Source organism: Cyclopterus lumpus, chromosome 18 (genome assembly GCF_009769545.1).
Source record: "Cyclopterus lumpus isolate fCycLum1 chromosome 18, fCycLum1.pri, whole genome shotgun sequence".
Taxonomy (NCBI): Eukaryota; Metazoa; Chordata; class Actinopteri; order Perciformes; family Cyclopteridae; genus Cyclopterus; species Cyclopterus lumpus.
The window spans coordinates 7458225-7474827 of record NC_046983.1 but is presented as its reverse complement, the minus strand read 5'-3'; the positions used below and the strand labels follow the sequence as shown (position 1 = coordinate 7474827).

At 48.0% G+C, this 16603-nt stretch overlaps 1 protein-coding gene across 1 annotated transcript; it reads left to right on the top strand.

Annotated features, from left to right (window-relative positions):
• Positions 1-3524: 3524 nt before the first annotated feature.
• On the top strand, positions 3525-15671 carry serpinh2 (serine (or cysteine) peptidase inhibitor, clade H, member 2; the record flags this gene model as incomplete). The annotated part of the gene is given in 8 exon segments (XM_034557771.1): positions 3525-3673; positions 3675-3840; positions 7189-7244; positions 7506-7585; positions 8077-8185; positions 10866-10956; positions 14974-15069; positions 15561-15671. Coding segments are annotated over 8 exon segments (858 nt in total), but the record flags the coding sequence as incomplete, so codon positions are not given.
• Between the last annotated feature and the right edge of the window lie 932 nt (positions 15672-16603).

Here is a 16603-nt window from a genome sequence, read left to right as displayed (position 1 = left end):
CAAGAACCGGGGCTCACATGTTACATGCTGTTTGTTCTGTACAGACTCCAACATGTGTGAGACACGGTGGGACGGGGAGACATTTAGACAGCAGAGGAGAGACGGGGGTGGAAAACGAGTAGGAGTAAGGGGCTAAGGAATGAGAGGAGGAGACAAGAGGAGAGGAAAGGGGAGATTGACAGTGGAGGTCGGAGAAGGTGGAGGAAAGGCTGGGAGACGAAAGACACTTTAATATATTCATAAGAATTTTTTTTTTTTGTTTTAGGTAGATTTTACGTTTAGGGGGTTCTGTCTGCATCATGTCCTTAGAAATGTCACTTCTCCTCCAGGAAAGAAAGGAGACGGTAATAGATATACGTGTGTGTGTGTGTGTGTGTGTGTGTGTGTGTGTGTGTGTGTGTGTGTGGAGCCCCAGAGGTAGAAGGAGTAGAGAGGGAACTACCTCAACCTCAGGCACATGTGACACGGAGGGATGGATGGATGAAAAATGAAAGGAAGGGAAGGGGGAAATTATGAAATGAAAAGGAGTCTTGGGAAGCTGAGCTTGAGTTGTCCAAAGTGAAATAACTCATTCTGGAAAAAGAGCGGAGGGGAAAAGAGAGGGTGGAATCAAAATAAATGCAATGTGTGTGAAACGGGATGTGCATTAAAGAAAGAGAAAGAGAGAGAGAGAGAGAGAAAATGAGCACATGATTCAGGCGTGTGGCGGGTGCATATGGCTCAAGGCAAGTCACTGACCATAACACCGTTCATTGATTCTCTCGCCGACCCCTTTGGCCTCAAACGTTTAACCTCGACTGCGGCCGCATTAAGTGGATAACATGTGAGGTGAAACACGACGTTTACCGCCTAAGACAATGACATCTGCACCTGGGAAACCGAATCAGGGCTTGAGGCTGGGACACGGTGTGGAGGGGTGAGGGCGAACGGGGGGAGGATGGGGATGGGGTAAAAGGTAAGATGTGGCGGTGCATTGTGGTTAATGTGCATCCCTTTATAAAATCCCTGGATGCCCAATCCTTCTGACTGGGTGGGGGAGGCGTAGGCTCTCAGGTTGTCTAGCCAGTCCCCGGGGACTCATTTAACTGCTGCGCAAGCAAATCACCTGAACTGTAATACGTGTCGCTGCTCATTACTGACGAGACCGACTGTGATGTGGCGCTGGGGTCCCGGGAAGGGGGTCAGTGACTCCTGTGGTGAGAGCTAAAGAGACCACTGACGTCGCACACGTCGACATCATCGCAACACTAGCATGCACACACACACACACTGGGCCCCGGCGGCCTCGGCGTCGCTAACGAATCGTGTGTGTGTGTGTGTGTGTGAGTTTCTTTTAAGTGTGATGGGATTTCATGTTTGCCGTAGGCGAGGTTTGACATACGCCGTTCCTCTTCTCAGTGTAAATGTCCAATAATTAGCCTAAATGATTCGCGCCTTATTTTCAAGGACGTCTGATAACAAAGTGTCTGGGAGAAAAACGTGTTTGCGCGTGTGTGTTTGCGTGTGTGTCTGCAAAAGAGATGGAGAGCGAGAGTGGCAGCGAGCAGAGTGCTCAGTGTGTGTTTGTGAGTTCTGCTGTGAACGCGTTCCAGATAGTGCAGCTGATGGTTATCTTTCGGAGAGAGCTCTATTGATTTGGCTGGGGTAAATAATTGGTTGGGTCTACAAGCTGTCATGTTCGGCCTGATTGCTGAGCATTGGTGGTCTCGAGCAGTTATCTTCCTCCATATCCCTCTCTGATCCTTCTCCAGCCTCCTTAGTCTAGCTCCACTTTTATTGATTAAGACCCTATATGACCATTCTCCATCCTTCAATTTGGGCAATAATCCTTGTCCCGAAACCGTGTGTTACAAGTTATCTCCCCTGCGTTCCTTGTCCTGCTCCACGGGGAGTGCAGGTACATTTTTAGCAAGGCGAAAAGGCAGAGGAAACGAGGAGAATAAAGAATGAGGACACTTGGAGGGGTCAGACGTATCGCAGGCCTGCAACTTGACAGTAGAGACTAGTGCAGCCACTGCAAAGTGAGGCGGTGCGGGTGTTAGGGTGCACTCGGAGTAGGTGGGTTTAATTTCATTAACAAAAAAATAATAAAAATAAAAGTGGTATTTTAAATATTAAGTTGTTAGTGCCCGTTCCAAAAGATCAGAGAGGTTCAACACTAAATCAAAGCTGAAACATTGTTATTATTTTTTCAGGTGGATTTGCCTTCTCCATATCCTCTCCGCAGGGAGAGCCTGGGTGTCAAGCTCGAGAGGCCGTGGCCCACAAGCTGCAGCCTCTCAGGGGTCACTGAGCCGGGGCGAGGAGAAGACCATTAGCGACCCCGCTTGAGTGGCTTTGGGAACTACAACCACCAACTGCGCCAGGAACAAGAGGGGTTTATTATCCGGGCGTTTGAACGTATGGAGAAACGCCTCATTTACTGCAACTGGTGGGTTTTTGTTCGTTTTAAAAACTATACCAGGCTCAGCATAACATGGACGTTAACCCCTGGTAAACTCAGGGGGACCAGCTGTAATACATCACCGTAGGTACTTTGCCATATTTAATTATGGTGTTGTACAGCATGTATTATGCTTGCATAACCCAGGCCGTTACAGATACAAATGACTTCAGGGCGACATAAGAGTAGATTTTTCCTCCAGCGGTTGGCTTCCATAATGGATTCTACATTCATACTTGTTTTTTTTTATTTGCGCAGCTGCATATTTAGCCGCGATGGGTATTTTAACTGCAGTAAAAAAAACAAGGGAAAAAAGGGAGGTCACACTGCTTTTAACCACGCGCAGCGATATTCTGCCATGAAAACGGACTTTAATCGAGCTTTTTTTCCCTTTCTCACAGTGTGACACTTTAAAAAACCGCACAATTCCGAGTTCACTGCGGTTACAGAGGCGTTTTCAGGCGATACTTTGTTACGTTCGCCTTTTAATGTCGCTGTTTGTCTCAAGGAGCGCACAGGAGCCGCTTCCACGGGACGCCTGTAAGTTACTGGAAGAAATACAGCAGCGGAGGACAAGGGACACACTTGAATTAATTAACGGTAAATTTAAACTAATTTTTCCTTTTATCCTCTTTTTTTGTATTGCCGAGAGGTCTCAGAGAACCACAACCGAGCAGCCAGTCGAACCGGACCCTGTTCCCCGTCACTAGTCTTGTCAGTCAGTCAACGAGGTTTGTATTTTGTATTTGGAGGCAAGATGGAGAAACTAACTTAAAAAGCTTCTTTTAATACTTTATTAACTTTATTAACTGTCACACACACACACACACACACACACACAGAGGGGTTTCCTCTGCGGGTGAGACCGTAACCATGTTGCCAAGTGGGGAGGAATTTACAAAACCAGTTTACTGCCAGCGAGCTGCTGTTTGCACACGGAGTTGTAGTTTTACAGCAGAGAGGGAACCCTGGCATATCATTATGAACGGTGCAGTAACAACACGCTGGGTCAGGGTATGCAAAGTTATATTTGTGTTATGAATGAGAGGAATGCACGCCTCAACAGTTCATGTTTTACTGACACCCCTCCCCGCCCTCCCCTCTGCTTCTGGCCTCCTCGCTCGGGGCGCTGGCTGCTGGTTCCGGGGGCACCACGTCCAGCCAGCTCCGAGGCCTCCTCGGGACCCCATCCGCCGAGCTCCTGTCCGATGCCTTGGAGAGCTTCGCCGCGGCACCTGCACGCATCCTCGGCCATGTTTTCCTCGAAAGCTCCTCCAGTCAGCCGAGAGTTTGTCAATGAGAGCGAGGCCGCGTTCAGGCTCCGCCACCGGCCGCTGGGATAAGGAGACTCCAAGGCTGATCTGAGGCAGCTCCGTGGCTGGGTTGAGGCTTTAGAAGTAGTGCACATAATAAACACACATTACTTACAAGTGGGCCTGTGTGTATTCACTTCACTTCCTGACTATGTTCTGTCGGCACAAAATCTCGTAAAATATGTGAAATGATATTCGTAAAATAGCATGCAAGCATGTCATCATTCATCAGTGTGTCTACAACAGTCCAGACCTCACCCTCGATGATGCAACTCTACAGCCACATGAGTATTTCATCATGGACTCAGACGTAGACACGTACCATAACAGCTAGACTGGCCTGCGCGTTGCTGAGCAGGACGGGTAGGCTTTGTAATCGTGGAGTCCTTTGCAATCATTCGATATCGCCGGATGGATGTTGTTTGCTGCATTTGGCTGAGGAGTCTTAGAATATTAATATGGCGTAAAAACATGCTGCAGCACGGAGAGCCCCCCCCCCCCCCTCGCCCCACACTCCAGTCTGCCCCCTACATTGTGTGTGCCAGCATTGCCACCTGTGTGCAGTGTGCATGTCTGTGTGTGTGTGTGTGTGTGTGTGTGTGTGCGCTCGCATGCGGTGAACTCCAGCTGGTGGACACAGCAGATAAAGGATGATTCTGGTGGTCGATCACTGAGAGCTTATTCATCTTCCATCGGGGGAGGTGGTTGGAGTTGTGATGTGTCATCTTAAATAATTGAGTAACAAGTGTCCAGACTCTCTCCCTCAGTGTCATGCCTAACATCTGTGCTTGCAGTGCTCTGCGGCGGCACACAGCTTGGCTCAGATCAGTTCTTTGTGAGGGGAAGAAACCAGTGAATGTTTTGGTACAAGTGCAGTCATTTCAAAGTTGTACCCCAAAACACAAGTTCAACATTTAGCCCTTTAAAAATAAAAGAGTTCATTGGACTATTGTAACTTTTGCTGCTGTAAAAGGCTTTCAGTGCTCATTGTGTAACTAGATTTGAGTTCATCGTGAGTCAAAGAAAGACACAAATAGCTTATTTTCCGTTTTTCGTGGACACTTTTCAGGAATGTAATCTACTATCGAGCCGAGCCAACATCCTCATGCCTGCTGATCTCTTTTCTGTTTTGTTTTTGCCTCCACAAAAAGATGATGATGTGTTAAATATATCCTTCTGTTTCGCTCGTTCTCCATGTGGCGTTTATCTCTGTGTTTTTGGTGCTTTCGTCTTATCGTTTTTTTTTATCATGTGTCTAATCCCCCCCCCCCCCTCGTCTCCCCCCCCCACATGTCTTCTGTTCACATCCTTATCTGCTTCCATCTGCCTCTAGTCCCTCTTGTTTCCTCCTGCAGGTATTCTTTTCATCGGCTGCAAAGAAGAAGTGAAAACAGGTTGCCAAAAGTATAGACAGCCTTTTGAAAACAACATTCCCTGACTATACATTGATAAGCAATTTAATTATTTTTTCTTTGTTTGATGTTTTGACTTCATTACTTCATTTTCTTCTTCCGCGAACCAACTCTCGTCGGTCGGTTCATTAATTGCGCGGAGGAAATACACAAATTAGATTACACAGCAGATTGCGGCACACAAATTGCATTACGTAAAAATTGGATTCCTTCAGTTTTGATTCATAATCCACCAGGGGTCGATAGTTTGCTTCTCGCTCGTGCTAGCTGCCCCTGGACGGTTGTACTTCTTTTTTTATTTGTCTTTGATTTCACGGTCCTTTGGCAATTCGTTGTGTGCCTTTAATTGCTGTGGTTTCAGAGATGGTCCCAGAATTTCTCATGGCTCTGAAAAGGCATCTGCTTCCTTGCCCGTGTTTGTTTGTTTCACTTTGGTTGGCTTTAGTTAATTATTAAAGGGAATTAAACAAACAAAAAAAGCTATTTGCTGTGCCTGCTTCCCTGGGCATTTAAAAGAAAGGGAAGGTCAGGGGCAATTAGTAGCGGAACATGTTTATAGCGGAGAGACGTTAAAAGCAGAGAGAAAGGCAAGAGGAGTGCAGGCAGAGCCGCCGCGGAAGGAGCCATTTCCGGGCTGGTGAGAGGACAGAGACACGGGGAGAAGAAAGTAAAGAGTGAGAACTGAGAAAGAGAGGAGGCCCTCGCTGAGAGAGCGCAAGACAGACATAGAGGAGGATGTAAAAAGGCCTACCTTGGGGGTTCCAGTCCACACAAGTTCATTAATTCAGGCTTTGTTCCCGTTTTAGACAAACAAACACTGGAGACGGAAGAAGAGGAATAAGATTGTGAAGAAAAACCAGAAGAGAGATAACGCAGCGACGGCAGGGAGCTAAACGGAGGAGGGGAGGCGGCAAGAGGGAACAACAAAGACCCGCGTATTTGTGTAGCTCTTGTGATATCTTCTGAAATACCACAACTACGTAATCAAAAGTTGATGAGGGGGGACGAGAGGGAGCCGGTCGCTCTCATCGTTCCTCCTCCGGTCTTTGCCTCAAGTTTACAGTACGAATTGGTGAGTCCGCCAGTGATTGGATTTTCTTCGCAGTGCAATTGTCTCACTGCTTATTGTTGATGGTTATTAATGGATTCAGGTTTCAAGCGAACTCTCCGCTGCAGCGACGTCCTATTAAAACAAAACAGAACCTGCTCGGGAGGTCATCAAGTCCTTGCTCGATACGCCTTAAGCATGCGTGTGGGGGAAGTTGTTCCTCAGTGTGACATCGTTTCCACAACACGGCCGCCTCTTCGGGTCATCTTCAACCCGTTGTCTTTGGATTCCAGCGCGATCCTGTCGGGAGCATCGCATGTCGTTCTGCCGGGAGCCGTTACTGGCCGGGGTCCACCGCTGGCTTCTGGGCAAGCCTGGTGCTGAAACGAGGAGTCGATGGATTGACGGAAAATGAATCGACATCAACTTTGATAATCATTAATTAATCCATCTGAAGCCGGTATATCGCTCTCTTCAAAGCCCCAAGTCTCCATTTACAGAAACAGCCATGTTAACCAGCAGAACACGGGACTATACACATACAACCCTACTTCCAAAAAATACATTCAAACTAAAGCTAACTTTGACCGTTCACATTTTTCATAACCTCATTGATATGCTTCCTGCTGCTTTTTTAGCTCACGCCTGAGTGAGCCTTTCCATTTGGAAAAATAACGAGTGGGAGTCGACCTTTAACGACCAGTCAATTATGATTGGAGAAAAGAAGCCTCTGCACAATGCAAGTATTTGATGATGAAGTGAAACAATTGGTCTTGAGACTTTCATCAGGGAAAATGAGCCATTTTATCTCCTTTTTTGGCCGTCTTGCACCTTCAGCATTGTGCGCGTTACAAGTGTGGGGATCGATGTGAAATGAAAATGGCTGTTAGTTCCAGCCCTAGCTGGCCTCGGGCATCACTCACAAAGAGCGACATGAGTACGAGTCGTAATGTGTCGACCTCCTCGCTCCAGCCAGTGTCCCCCTGCACGATTGAAGGGGCCGGCGGCTTTTGGGAGTGCGTCGCAAGGTTATTACAAGAGTAATTCCTCTACTCTCGGCCCCTCCTAAATTGAGAGCTTTCGGGGAGGTCAGCGGGGCCAAGTGGGCCAAGTGGGCCGTGGTGGACGGTGAATGGGGCGACGGGGCCTTCAAGGTACTCATAACTGCCCCCCTCCGTACAGCACTCTCGGCTCAGCGGCTTTGAGGGGAGTTGATACTTTTTAATGGGCGGTAGCTGCGGACAATTCACGAGCCGCGTCGGTCGGTGTCACTTTGTGCGTTTTCAAAGCTGTGGGAGACGAAGTTCAGCAAGTCACCAAACCTTCTTGGGGAAGAAATATACCAAAGTGATGATGACGCACAGAGCAGGTAAAAAACAATAACAACAACAACACAGTCTGTCCCTACTCTCCTCCTGGCAGCAAACAAATGTAGCGAAAAGCAATTTGAGCTCTAAAACGGTTGAACATCTGTAAGGTCCAATCTCCTTCTCTCCTATTTATCACAGTGTGCCTTTATGATTTATTTAAACCCTGTTTAATATTGTATGTATTGTCTTAAAACAACAAGGCAGGAGGGAATTTCTGCTATGGCGGCAGTAAAAGATGTTAGAGGGACACTTTGTGTTCTATTTAGCGTTATGTCATAGTGTCCTTTTTTCAATTCATAAAAAGAAAGATGATGATGCTTTGTCATGCTGTCTAAAGTTGCATTCACGTTGTGTTTGAGTGGATTTCCCCCCAACTGTAGTTCAGTTTATTTAGGAGAAAAAAATGCCACATCGTGGCAAATTCCCTCCCTGGCTCTGTGATCTTTCTTTCCCCTTCCGTCCACGCCTTCCGCCTGTCATTTTCCTCCAGGTCTGTACCGTCACCGCGAAGGAAACGTGGTGCAGGTCCTGGAGACGCCTCTGTGTGAGGGCCAGGCCAGCGTGGCGTTCCTGATGCCCTTCCACGTGGAGAACCCAAGGTGAACATCACCAGCACGCTCAGTCTGCAGGTCAGTACGACAAACTTCTGACGGAGCCACCGGTGGAATATCCACTGCGGATCACCGCTACCCGGAAGAGTGATCAAGCGGCCATCTTGCTGAGGTCAAAGTATGAAGCATGCTCTCTGGGACTCGAGAAGGAAAGGAAATGGTTTTGAATTAGTTCATTTGTTGTGTCAGTGCACTGATGTTCTTTCAAGACGACAACGTTTTTCGTAAAACCATAAAATATCATGCCTCTACCACATATTTATTAGAACTATCAGCATATCAGTGTACATTTAAATTTGTACCCTTTAGTTCAAATTTACGGTACGTTTAAACTTCGGGTAAGTTGTTGTGGTTTTTCATGTGAAATAGGCATAAAGACATCTTCCATTAAGATGTTATGAACTTGACCTCTCTAGTTCTTAAAAAATCACAGTGGAATCTCTTTGTTCCCCATCTTTTGAGTCTCCATCATGCCCTGCCTTTCACGGCAGGCAGAGAGATGTGCCGACTGCTCTGAAATGTTTGGATGCGATTAGAGGAGCCGACTTCACACTGTAGCCGATCTGTGACAACATGTTCTTTTTTTACACTTGTTACACCCCCCCCCCTGTGGTTTGTGTACGGCCTCGCCCGGCTCTGGCAAATACTTGGAAGTGAGTGTGAACAACCAGGTGTGCCGTCGCCACCTGTCCATCTTGTATGCCTCACCTCACCCGCCCCATCAACGGGTTTGCTTTTCTTAACAGGGAGTAACACTGGTTGATTCTTTTGTCTTCTGATCTACGCTCCCCGCATTCGTATTCGACACGGCCGGCCGAGGCGGTACGCCAATTCACTGCTTTTTTAATACTGTCGTGGAATGTGACAGCCTCGTTTGTGGTTTCTTTATTTCCTGTGTCCACACAGCGCTTCGTTTTTCACTTCGCCTGATACGGTTGCTCATATCTCCCAAGAATCCCTGTCATCATTCTCATTGTTTCGTCGCCATCTTCATCCCCGTCTTTGGTTGTTCCGTGTCGTCTCTCCTTTATTCTCGGCTTACGTCTCGGCCACCTACTCTTCCCCGACTCGCACTCTGAATCTTTGTTCCCTTTCTCTTCCCCTTCAAGAGTATTTTTATTTCCTCTATTCATACGTCTTCGCTCCTCCACCGTCGCCTCCTCGCTCTCTGTCCTTCCTGCTCTGCCTCCGTGTCCTGACGTGTGGTTTCTCACACGTCACTTCTTCCTCGTTGTCATCTCCCTACATGCATTCCTCACCTTTTGACCTTTGTGTCTTGCCTACTTCTCTTTCTTCCTCTTTAGTGCTCTTAGTGACTGAAGAAGTGTCCGATTTATGACAGACTCTGGCGAGCTCAACGCTCCTTCCCATACTCCTCCTCTCTCTCTCTTGAGGTGATGGGTGTCCACACAACATTGGGCTCTAAAAGCCCTCAGCAGGGAATCAAACCCTAGCTTTAAGAAGGCTAAGAAGTGCCTGTGGGTGAGCACGAGCCTTTGCCCCCCTGGTGGGCTTCTGAAGCCTTCTATAGACTCCTTTTGCAGGGGTGTAAAGGTCATGCCACATCCCAGCTGGTAGTCTAGCTGTATCTGTGCTCCTCTTAGCTCCAGAGCCAGCAGGTATAGCAGGTCTGAGTCGGAGCTGAGGAAGCCAGGAGGAGCCCCAGTCAGACAGGCAGCAGCTTAGTGGCGTGCACTCACACTGATGGTAATGCAAGAGCATGGGGCTTGTTAAGGTTCACACAGGCCAAACCGGAGGCTTTTTCAGGAGAGTTGTCGAGCCCAGTGTAAGAGCACGTATTTGACCAGGCCACAGGGTCCACAGAAGGGGGCAAGGGCACAGACGAGTCGCTAGAATCACACAGGCCTCCACACCTCTGAGAGTATCCTGCTGCTGTGTCACAGCGTGTAGAAAGTTTCCCTTTCCAGCATATTGTACTGACATTAGTTGCGGTCATAGTTCTACAGGTTCACTTATTTGCAGTTGCCAAACGCTCAGGAGGGACATCTCAATCAAAGTGTGACACACCTGGTTTTTCACAAGCAACTTGATCCAACCACCGGTGGTTCAAGCATATCACACTGTTGAAACAAACACACAAAAACGCTCACACCTGTGCTTGTACAATGTCGTTACAGAGTGCAGGTTCTTCCCTCGCAAATGATTGCAAAGAGCACACAAACCTGACAAAAAGAGCACCGTTAAGCTTTAGTCTGCCGTCACGTGTCTTCAATCAAATTAGTGCCATTCAAACTGGGAACGGTCTTCAAAATGAGAAGCTGCTGCAAGCACAAGGCTGGCTGTCGTAAAGAAACAAAAGAAAGAAACAGTAAAGAAAGGGTTGGCTCTCAAGACAACGTCGGACCATTATTATATTCTCCAGACATGTCTAGTGCTCCAAGAGCCCTTAAGATGCATTTAGATCTAATGCAAAGAAATGCTAGCTAACAAGTTTCACGATATTTCCGTTGTTTTCCTCCCTTTCGACATTTCGTCTCAAATTTCAATCCTGAAGTGGCGTCGTGCAATCTCCGGAAATGTTGTATTCATCTAAAACATTTTCAAATTGCACGGATGCCACTTCACCTCAGTTCCTACAGCTTTGAGCTTTGTTTGCTTCTGTTCGCATCTTTCCGTTGAATTGGCGTGCTGTCGCACCTCGTGTAAGATGTAAGACTCTTCCGAGCGTCCGAGCAGAGTGTAATGGTGGATCAACGGCTGTGGATGAGCGAGAAAGACCTGGCAAGAGGGAGCGAGAGGTTAGTTGAACCTGACGGAGACAGAGGGCATGCCTGTAAAAAAACATTTCATCAGGGCAGGCTGCACCGACTGCAGCTTATTACCATGTCCTCTGTACACCTCATCATGGACTGATGAAATCCACTTTGGCCTCTCTCTAGTTTAACAAACATCTCCAACGAGTTGTGCTCCCATTTTGTTCCTCTAGCCGTGGCCTGAAGAACAAGCTTTCGACATTAACATTGTTGGGACACTCTGGGGAGGAGGCTGTAATCCAGAACTAAAGCTTGAAACAACTCCTTTTGACACCACAATGACTTTGCCAGGAACTCCTCTTTTGTCTCCGTTTGGCAGACAGAAGAAGAAGAAGAAAAAAACAACTGTACTCTTGCGAACCAAAACTAAAAGTAGCTTTGCTCTCGTTATGTAACCTAATTATGGACACACGCTTGAATGTTTTGGCCTCGTCAAGAGTCGCCTGGTTCCGTTTTCTCTCTCTGGGGAAAAAAGAGGTGCATTTGAGGAATCATTATGAAAGGGCTAAAGCTGTAAAACCTCAACCGACTCGGATCCCATTTCATCAGCCTGTCCAACTGCTTTGGCCAGCGACAGGCCGCCATGTTTTTCCCGACAATAATTCTTTCCAATTGCTTGGGAAAAGCCATGGACTTCTGCGATTAGAGGTGCAGCATGGAGACAAACAGAAGATCATAGGTGTGTGTGTGTGTGTGTGTGTGTGTAACGTCAACCCCAGCACCAGTCTCCTCTGTGCAGGGGCAAATGGAACAAACCAAATCCCGCACCTCTGGGTTACGTTACAAGGATTTGCCACTTCCAAGTGCACCCTCACCTCTGTCCTCTCTGTCATATCAGTCCCATGGATCTAATTCCTTTTTTTCTGGGTCTCACATGTGACGCCATCAGACCTAAATAGGAGTGACATTCGGCAGGCAAGTGAGCAGAAGAGCTGGAGGGAGGGGGGGGGTCAATGATTGCTTGGGGACAAGGTGGAAAACGTCGCAGAGAACTATAAATAGCGGCGGGGTTCTGCCTTTTTCCCTCTCCACCCATCTCCCTATTTGTGGTGTTCTCCTCTGGTGAAGGGCAGACTGTGTCGGAGTCTGTAGACTTGAGATGGAGAACCCTCTTAACAAGCCTGGCCCGGAGGTCACCGGATAAACCACCCTCATCGCTCTCCCTCCCCCCGTCTCTGATCCGGTGCTGACCAGGCCACACACACACACACACTAATGGCTTCATTCCGTCTGTATCTCCAGTCGGTGACTAAGACATACGAGTGTGCACCGGGGAGCTCACTCAATCACGGCTAATGAGGTCAAAAGGCCATCAAATATTTACAGGAGCACACTCCGCAGTATACAGCGTCGAGGGACAGATGTTTTAATGCGGCTACCGCTGCCCTGCATCATATTTATTAATCAGATGTGTTACATGGACATTGGTTAAAGATCTCACTAAAAAGCTACGGCTTCTTTTATCCTCTTTCATTAGTGGCAGAATAGCCTTGTGGAGGTTCTATATGTTCGGAGTGAATAGGACACAGAGCGTAATGACTGTTCAAAAGTGGTAAAAGCCCATGTAAATAAGATACCAATAGCGGCAACGCTGATGAGACTCAATAAAGAGACGGAGAGGCTTTTGAAGCCTCAAGAAAGGTTTTTATTTTAATGTTAAAAGCCTGCATCAAATGTGCCCGTGAAGCGGAGCCGCGAGGATGCCAGTGCCACATACTGCACACTTGAAACCACCCACACAGAATGATATGAGGGCAGTGTTGAATTAAGCAGAACACGTCTGTGGTTGTTCTAAGGTGGCGAGGGCTTGAAAGAGTCCTTTTGGCGGAGGTGATCGGTAAGCCGGAGGGAACGGGAGGTGTAAGCTGCAGAGGTTTTACTCCTCGTGCTCGATGCTTGTTGGACTGATGGAGGCATCACAAGTGATTGGACCCGGAGATACAAAATCATCCTGGTTATTTGGGAGGACTTGTTGTTTTGAATGATTGTCTACTAGACATTTTGGGGATTTGGATGGTACTTGGCAACACAAACACCCTCAAGATGATGTATTGGACTTTTGGAAATCATGATGGGTATTTTTTTTTTTTTTTTACGATGATCTGACAAATGACCAAATGATCAATTCAGAACATGATCAATAATGAAACACAAGTACATAGACAACCATAGAAGGCTTTTCATGGGATTTCTTGGCATGATTTGATTCAGCCTGTCGGTGTGTAATCTCTATGAACACATTCTGCATTCATATATGCAAAAGATTTTGGTATCGGAAGCGTTCTGGTTTCCGTTTGTCGCGCTAGTGCTATCGACCAATCATGTTGGAGCAGTCTTTGGTTGAATGCATGTAAACAGTTGGAGTGCAGAACAAAAGAGGCGGATCTTAAAGCCTCTCACAGTTCAAGTGCTGAAGTTTGCCAGCAGAGGCTCATATAAAAAGACCTCCGTTTAGCAAAGTCTCCCTGTTTGATTTCCGTCTCCCTTTGTTTCCCCGTCGTCGTTTATACAGACTGCTCTGCTTTTTAACAGCAGCTGCAGTGAGTCGCCACAGATGGAGCTGTAACATATCCTGGATGCAATAACCTGTCCTCCTAAAAACCCCACAGTACACCCAATGAACTACTCTTGCCCGGTTTGACTGCACCACTGCAGGCCAAGTAAGCCCTGAGCGCACGTGCGCACACACACACTCACTGAGAGGAAACCACCAGCTGACAATGCCTGTGACTCTCACTTGCAGACAAATAGCTCATTGATGCTGTGCACGAGGCATCAGCAGTCCGCCCAGCGCTGTTCAATCTAAGATTCATGCCGTGCCTCAGAGAGAAAGGGCAGCCATAGAGCACCTCCCAGAGGTTTTCTCTCCCCGTATAATGCAGTGCCACGCCTCTGTTGTGCACGAGGCCTCTATAGGCTCCTCTGACACCTCTGTTCTGTTTCCCAGCGTGCTGCCGCAGGGTCCCTTCATATTTAATACATGCCTACAGCTTTTTAAAAAAAAATTTAACCAAGGGCTTTTGCCTCGACAAGCAGAGCAAGAGAGTCAGAGAAGAAGGCTGGGTCATGTGGGGTTGGCTGGTACTATTTATATGCTTGATAGTGGAACCTGAACAACTGTGGGCCAAAGGGAGCAGCAAGAAAAACCCGGGAGGAGGATATGGGTGATGCCAGCTGCTTTTCCTCTCACACACACACACACACACACATTCTGAGGAATCCGCCACTGCGAGTCTACTTCTGTTTCCTCGTGAGATACGGAGCGAAGAAAACCTTGAGATGATTGCAGATGGAGATGGAGAAGTTGAGAGAGTGATGTACACCGGGCCAGGCCGGCCTGTCAAAGAAGAAAAAAGACTGCGTAAAGAGCAGAGAGAGAGAGAGACAGAGTGGGATGAAATAGCGGCAGGCGGGGCAGATGAGGGATGGGGACGCCAGGCAAGTGGCAGAGCAGCGGAGGAAGACAGTGATGTAGTGGTAGCGTGTGGAAGAAGAGAGGAATAATGGATGAGGACAATAGAAGTGCATTAGAGCAAGAGGGGGGAGCTTTGCGGAGGGGGAGCTTTGCGCGAAACCACTTGAAAACGGGATTGACAGATGTCCACAACTGTATACACATCTGCTTATTTCATCTTCAGGCAAACGCCGACATGATCTGGTCTGACACCCCCCCCCCCCCCTCCCCGCCACACCTCCCACCCCCCTTCCTCGCATCTCAACTTTTAAGTAAAAAAACAGACATTTTACAATTTATTACAATTGCCCATTGGCATGTGGTTCACCGAACTACGCAGTTATTGTGCTCTGGTTTTGAGAAGAACGCCAAAGGCAGCGCCCACAGGGCATTCGCATTTACCCAGACCACTCGTGCAAAATGATTTAATGCTCTTGCCTGCCGGTAAAAGATATTTCCAACGAGGCTTAATCATCGTAAGTTTAAACAAAAGGCTCGGAACAAAGCTATTCAACCACTCGTCTCCCCCGTGCAACTTTTCCCCGCAGCCGGGGGCCTCCCCGCACATCCACAAACAAGTCCACACAGTCGCAGCACTCACACCCACACATGCTCTCATCTGGCCCCTGGAGAAGCCTGTCACTGTGAGTGGCCCTCTGCCATGGGAGGATAAACTACCTGTCATGGCGACGACTTTCTGTGGAATTCATATCAGAGCCAAAACAAAGAAGGTGCCGAGGTCACGGGGCATCACTCTTAAATTATTCATCCTCTGCTTCCTCCTTCCGTCTCCTCTCTGCCTGTCGCCCACTTTGTTCTGCCGACTCACAACAAGGGCAACTGTCAGCCTCCTCCCATCTCGACTTTTCGGGATGGAATGTGAATAAACATTATGGTGAATAACTTCTTTAGAGGAGTGACTGATTGACTGTTTTGAAGGGTATGTTTGTGTTTGCGTTAATCGTGTGGCGGGGCCATGGAAAGTTTAAGAATGTGCATTCCTTCCATGCTCATTGTTTGGTGTCCCCGCATGCATAAATCATCAGTGTCCTGGCAACTGCTCGTATGCATGCACTCGCAGGACGTCCCCCCCCGGAATAGGGTAGCCTCAATGTTTAGTTTTTTCCCATTCCAGGAACAGTTGACCGCTCTGGGCTTGACTGACGCCCGGGACTAGCAGTGCGCCGACTTCTCCAAGGGGAAGCTCCACCTGGGCGGAGCTCTGCACAGGAGAGGCCCTCCATGATGAGCTGTAAGACCCACAAAACCTTTATTCCCTGTTCTGTCTTTCTTTTGGAGGACAGGGGGGAGAGGGGGGGGGCTCTGTTTCTTACACTCTCCCGTTCAAAGACTACGCCCTGGTTTCCAAGTCGAGACATTGTCATTCACCGTGGCACGCTATCAACATCAGACCACGCCTGGCTGTCACACGTTTACACCGAATAGTCTCGCGGTGACTGACACTGACGCCGCCATACCCGACACACACACACACACACACACTGACACCTGCATGGCACGCATAAGAATACAGCACTAGGCGTTGCTAACAGTGACAGATACAGCAAAACACCAACTCGGAGAGACTCCCCACGTTTCGCGTTCATGTGCACATTCAAGGCCCCGCCGATCAAGTCAACCCAAAACAAAATGACAAAGAGTTTCAGCGACAAACACCAACATGCTGTTAAGCAGAAGCGCTTACAGCCACTCGACAGCAGCATCTACGAAAGAAGGTTAACGAGTATAGGCTCGCCGTGACCCCTCCTCCCTGTCAGGCACACACCAGGTGAGTGTGTGTATGTGTGTGTGTGTGTGTGTGCGTGGTGTCAGACAGATCAAGGGTGCTCATGCAGCGGCTCTGTGAGCTAGCAGGGACCTACGGCGGGGGTCTTTGGGCTACATCAGAGGAAGACTGATGGATCAGCCGAGTGATTATTGATGAGCCAGCTTAATGCTAATGGCTGTAATGAGTCAGAACGCTTGTCAACAACACGGTGAGGACGGGGAACCTTTTAATCTCTTAATACCACCAGGGATCAATGACGGCGTTACGCCGCTGGAAACAAACACATGACTGACATCGCTCGACTTAAATGCAACAACTTAATGTTGAGGATGATTACAGCAATTCAAAGAGGTATTGATTTTCATTTATGTATTTATTTTTCTTTAAAG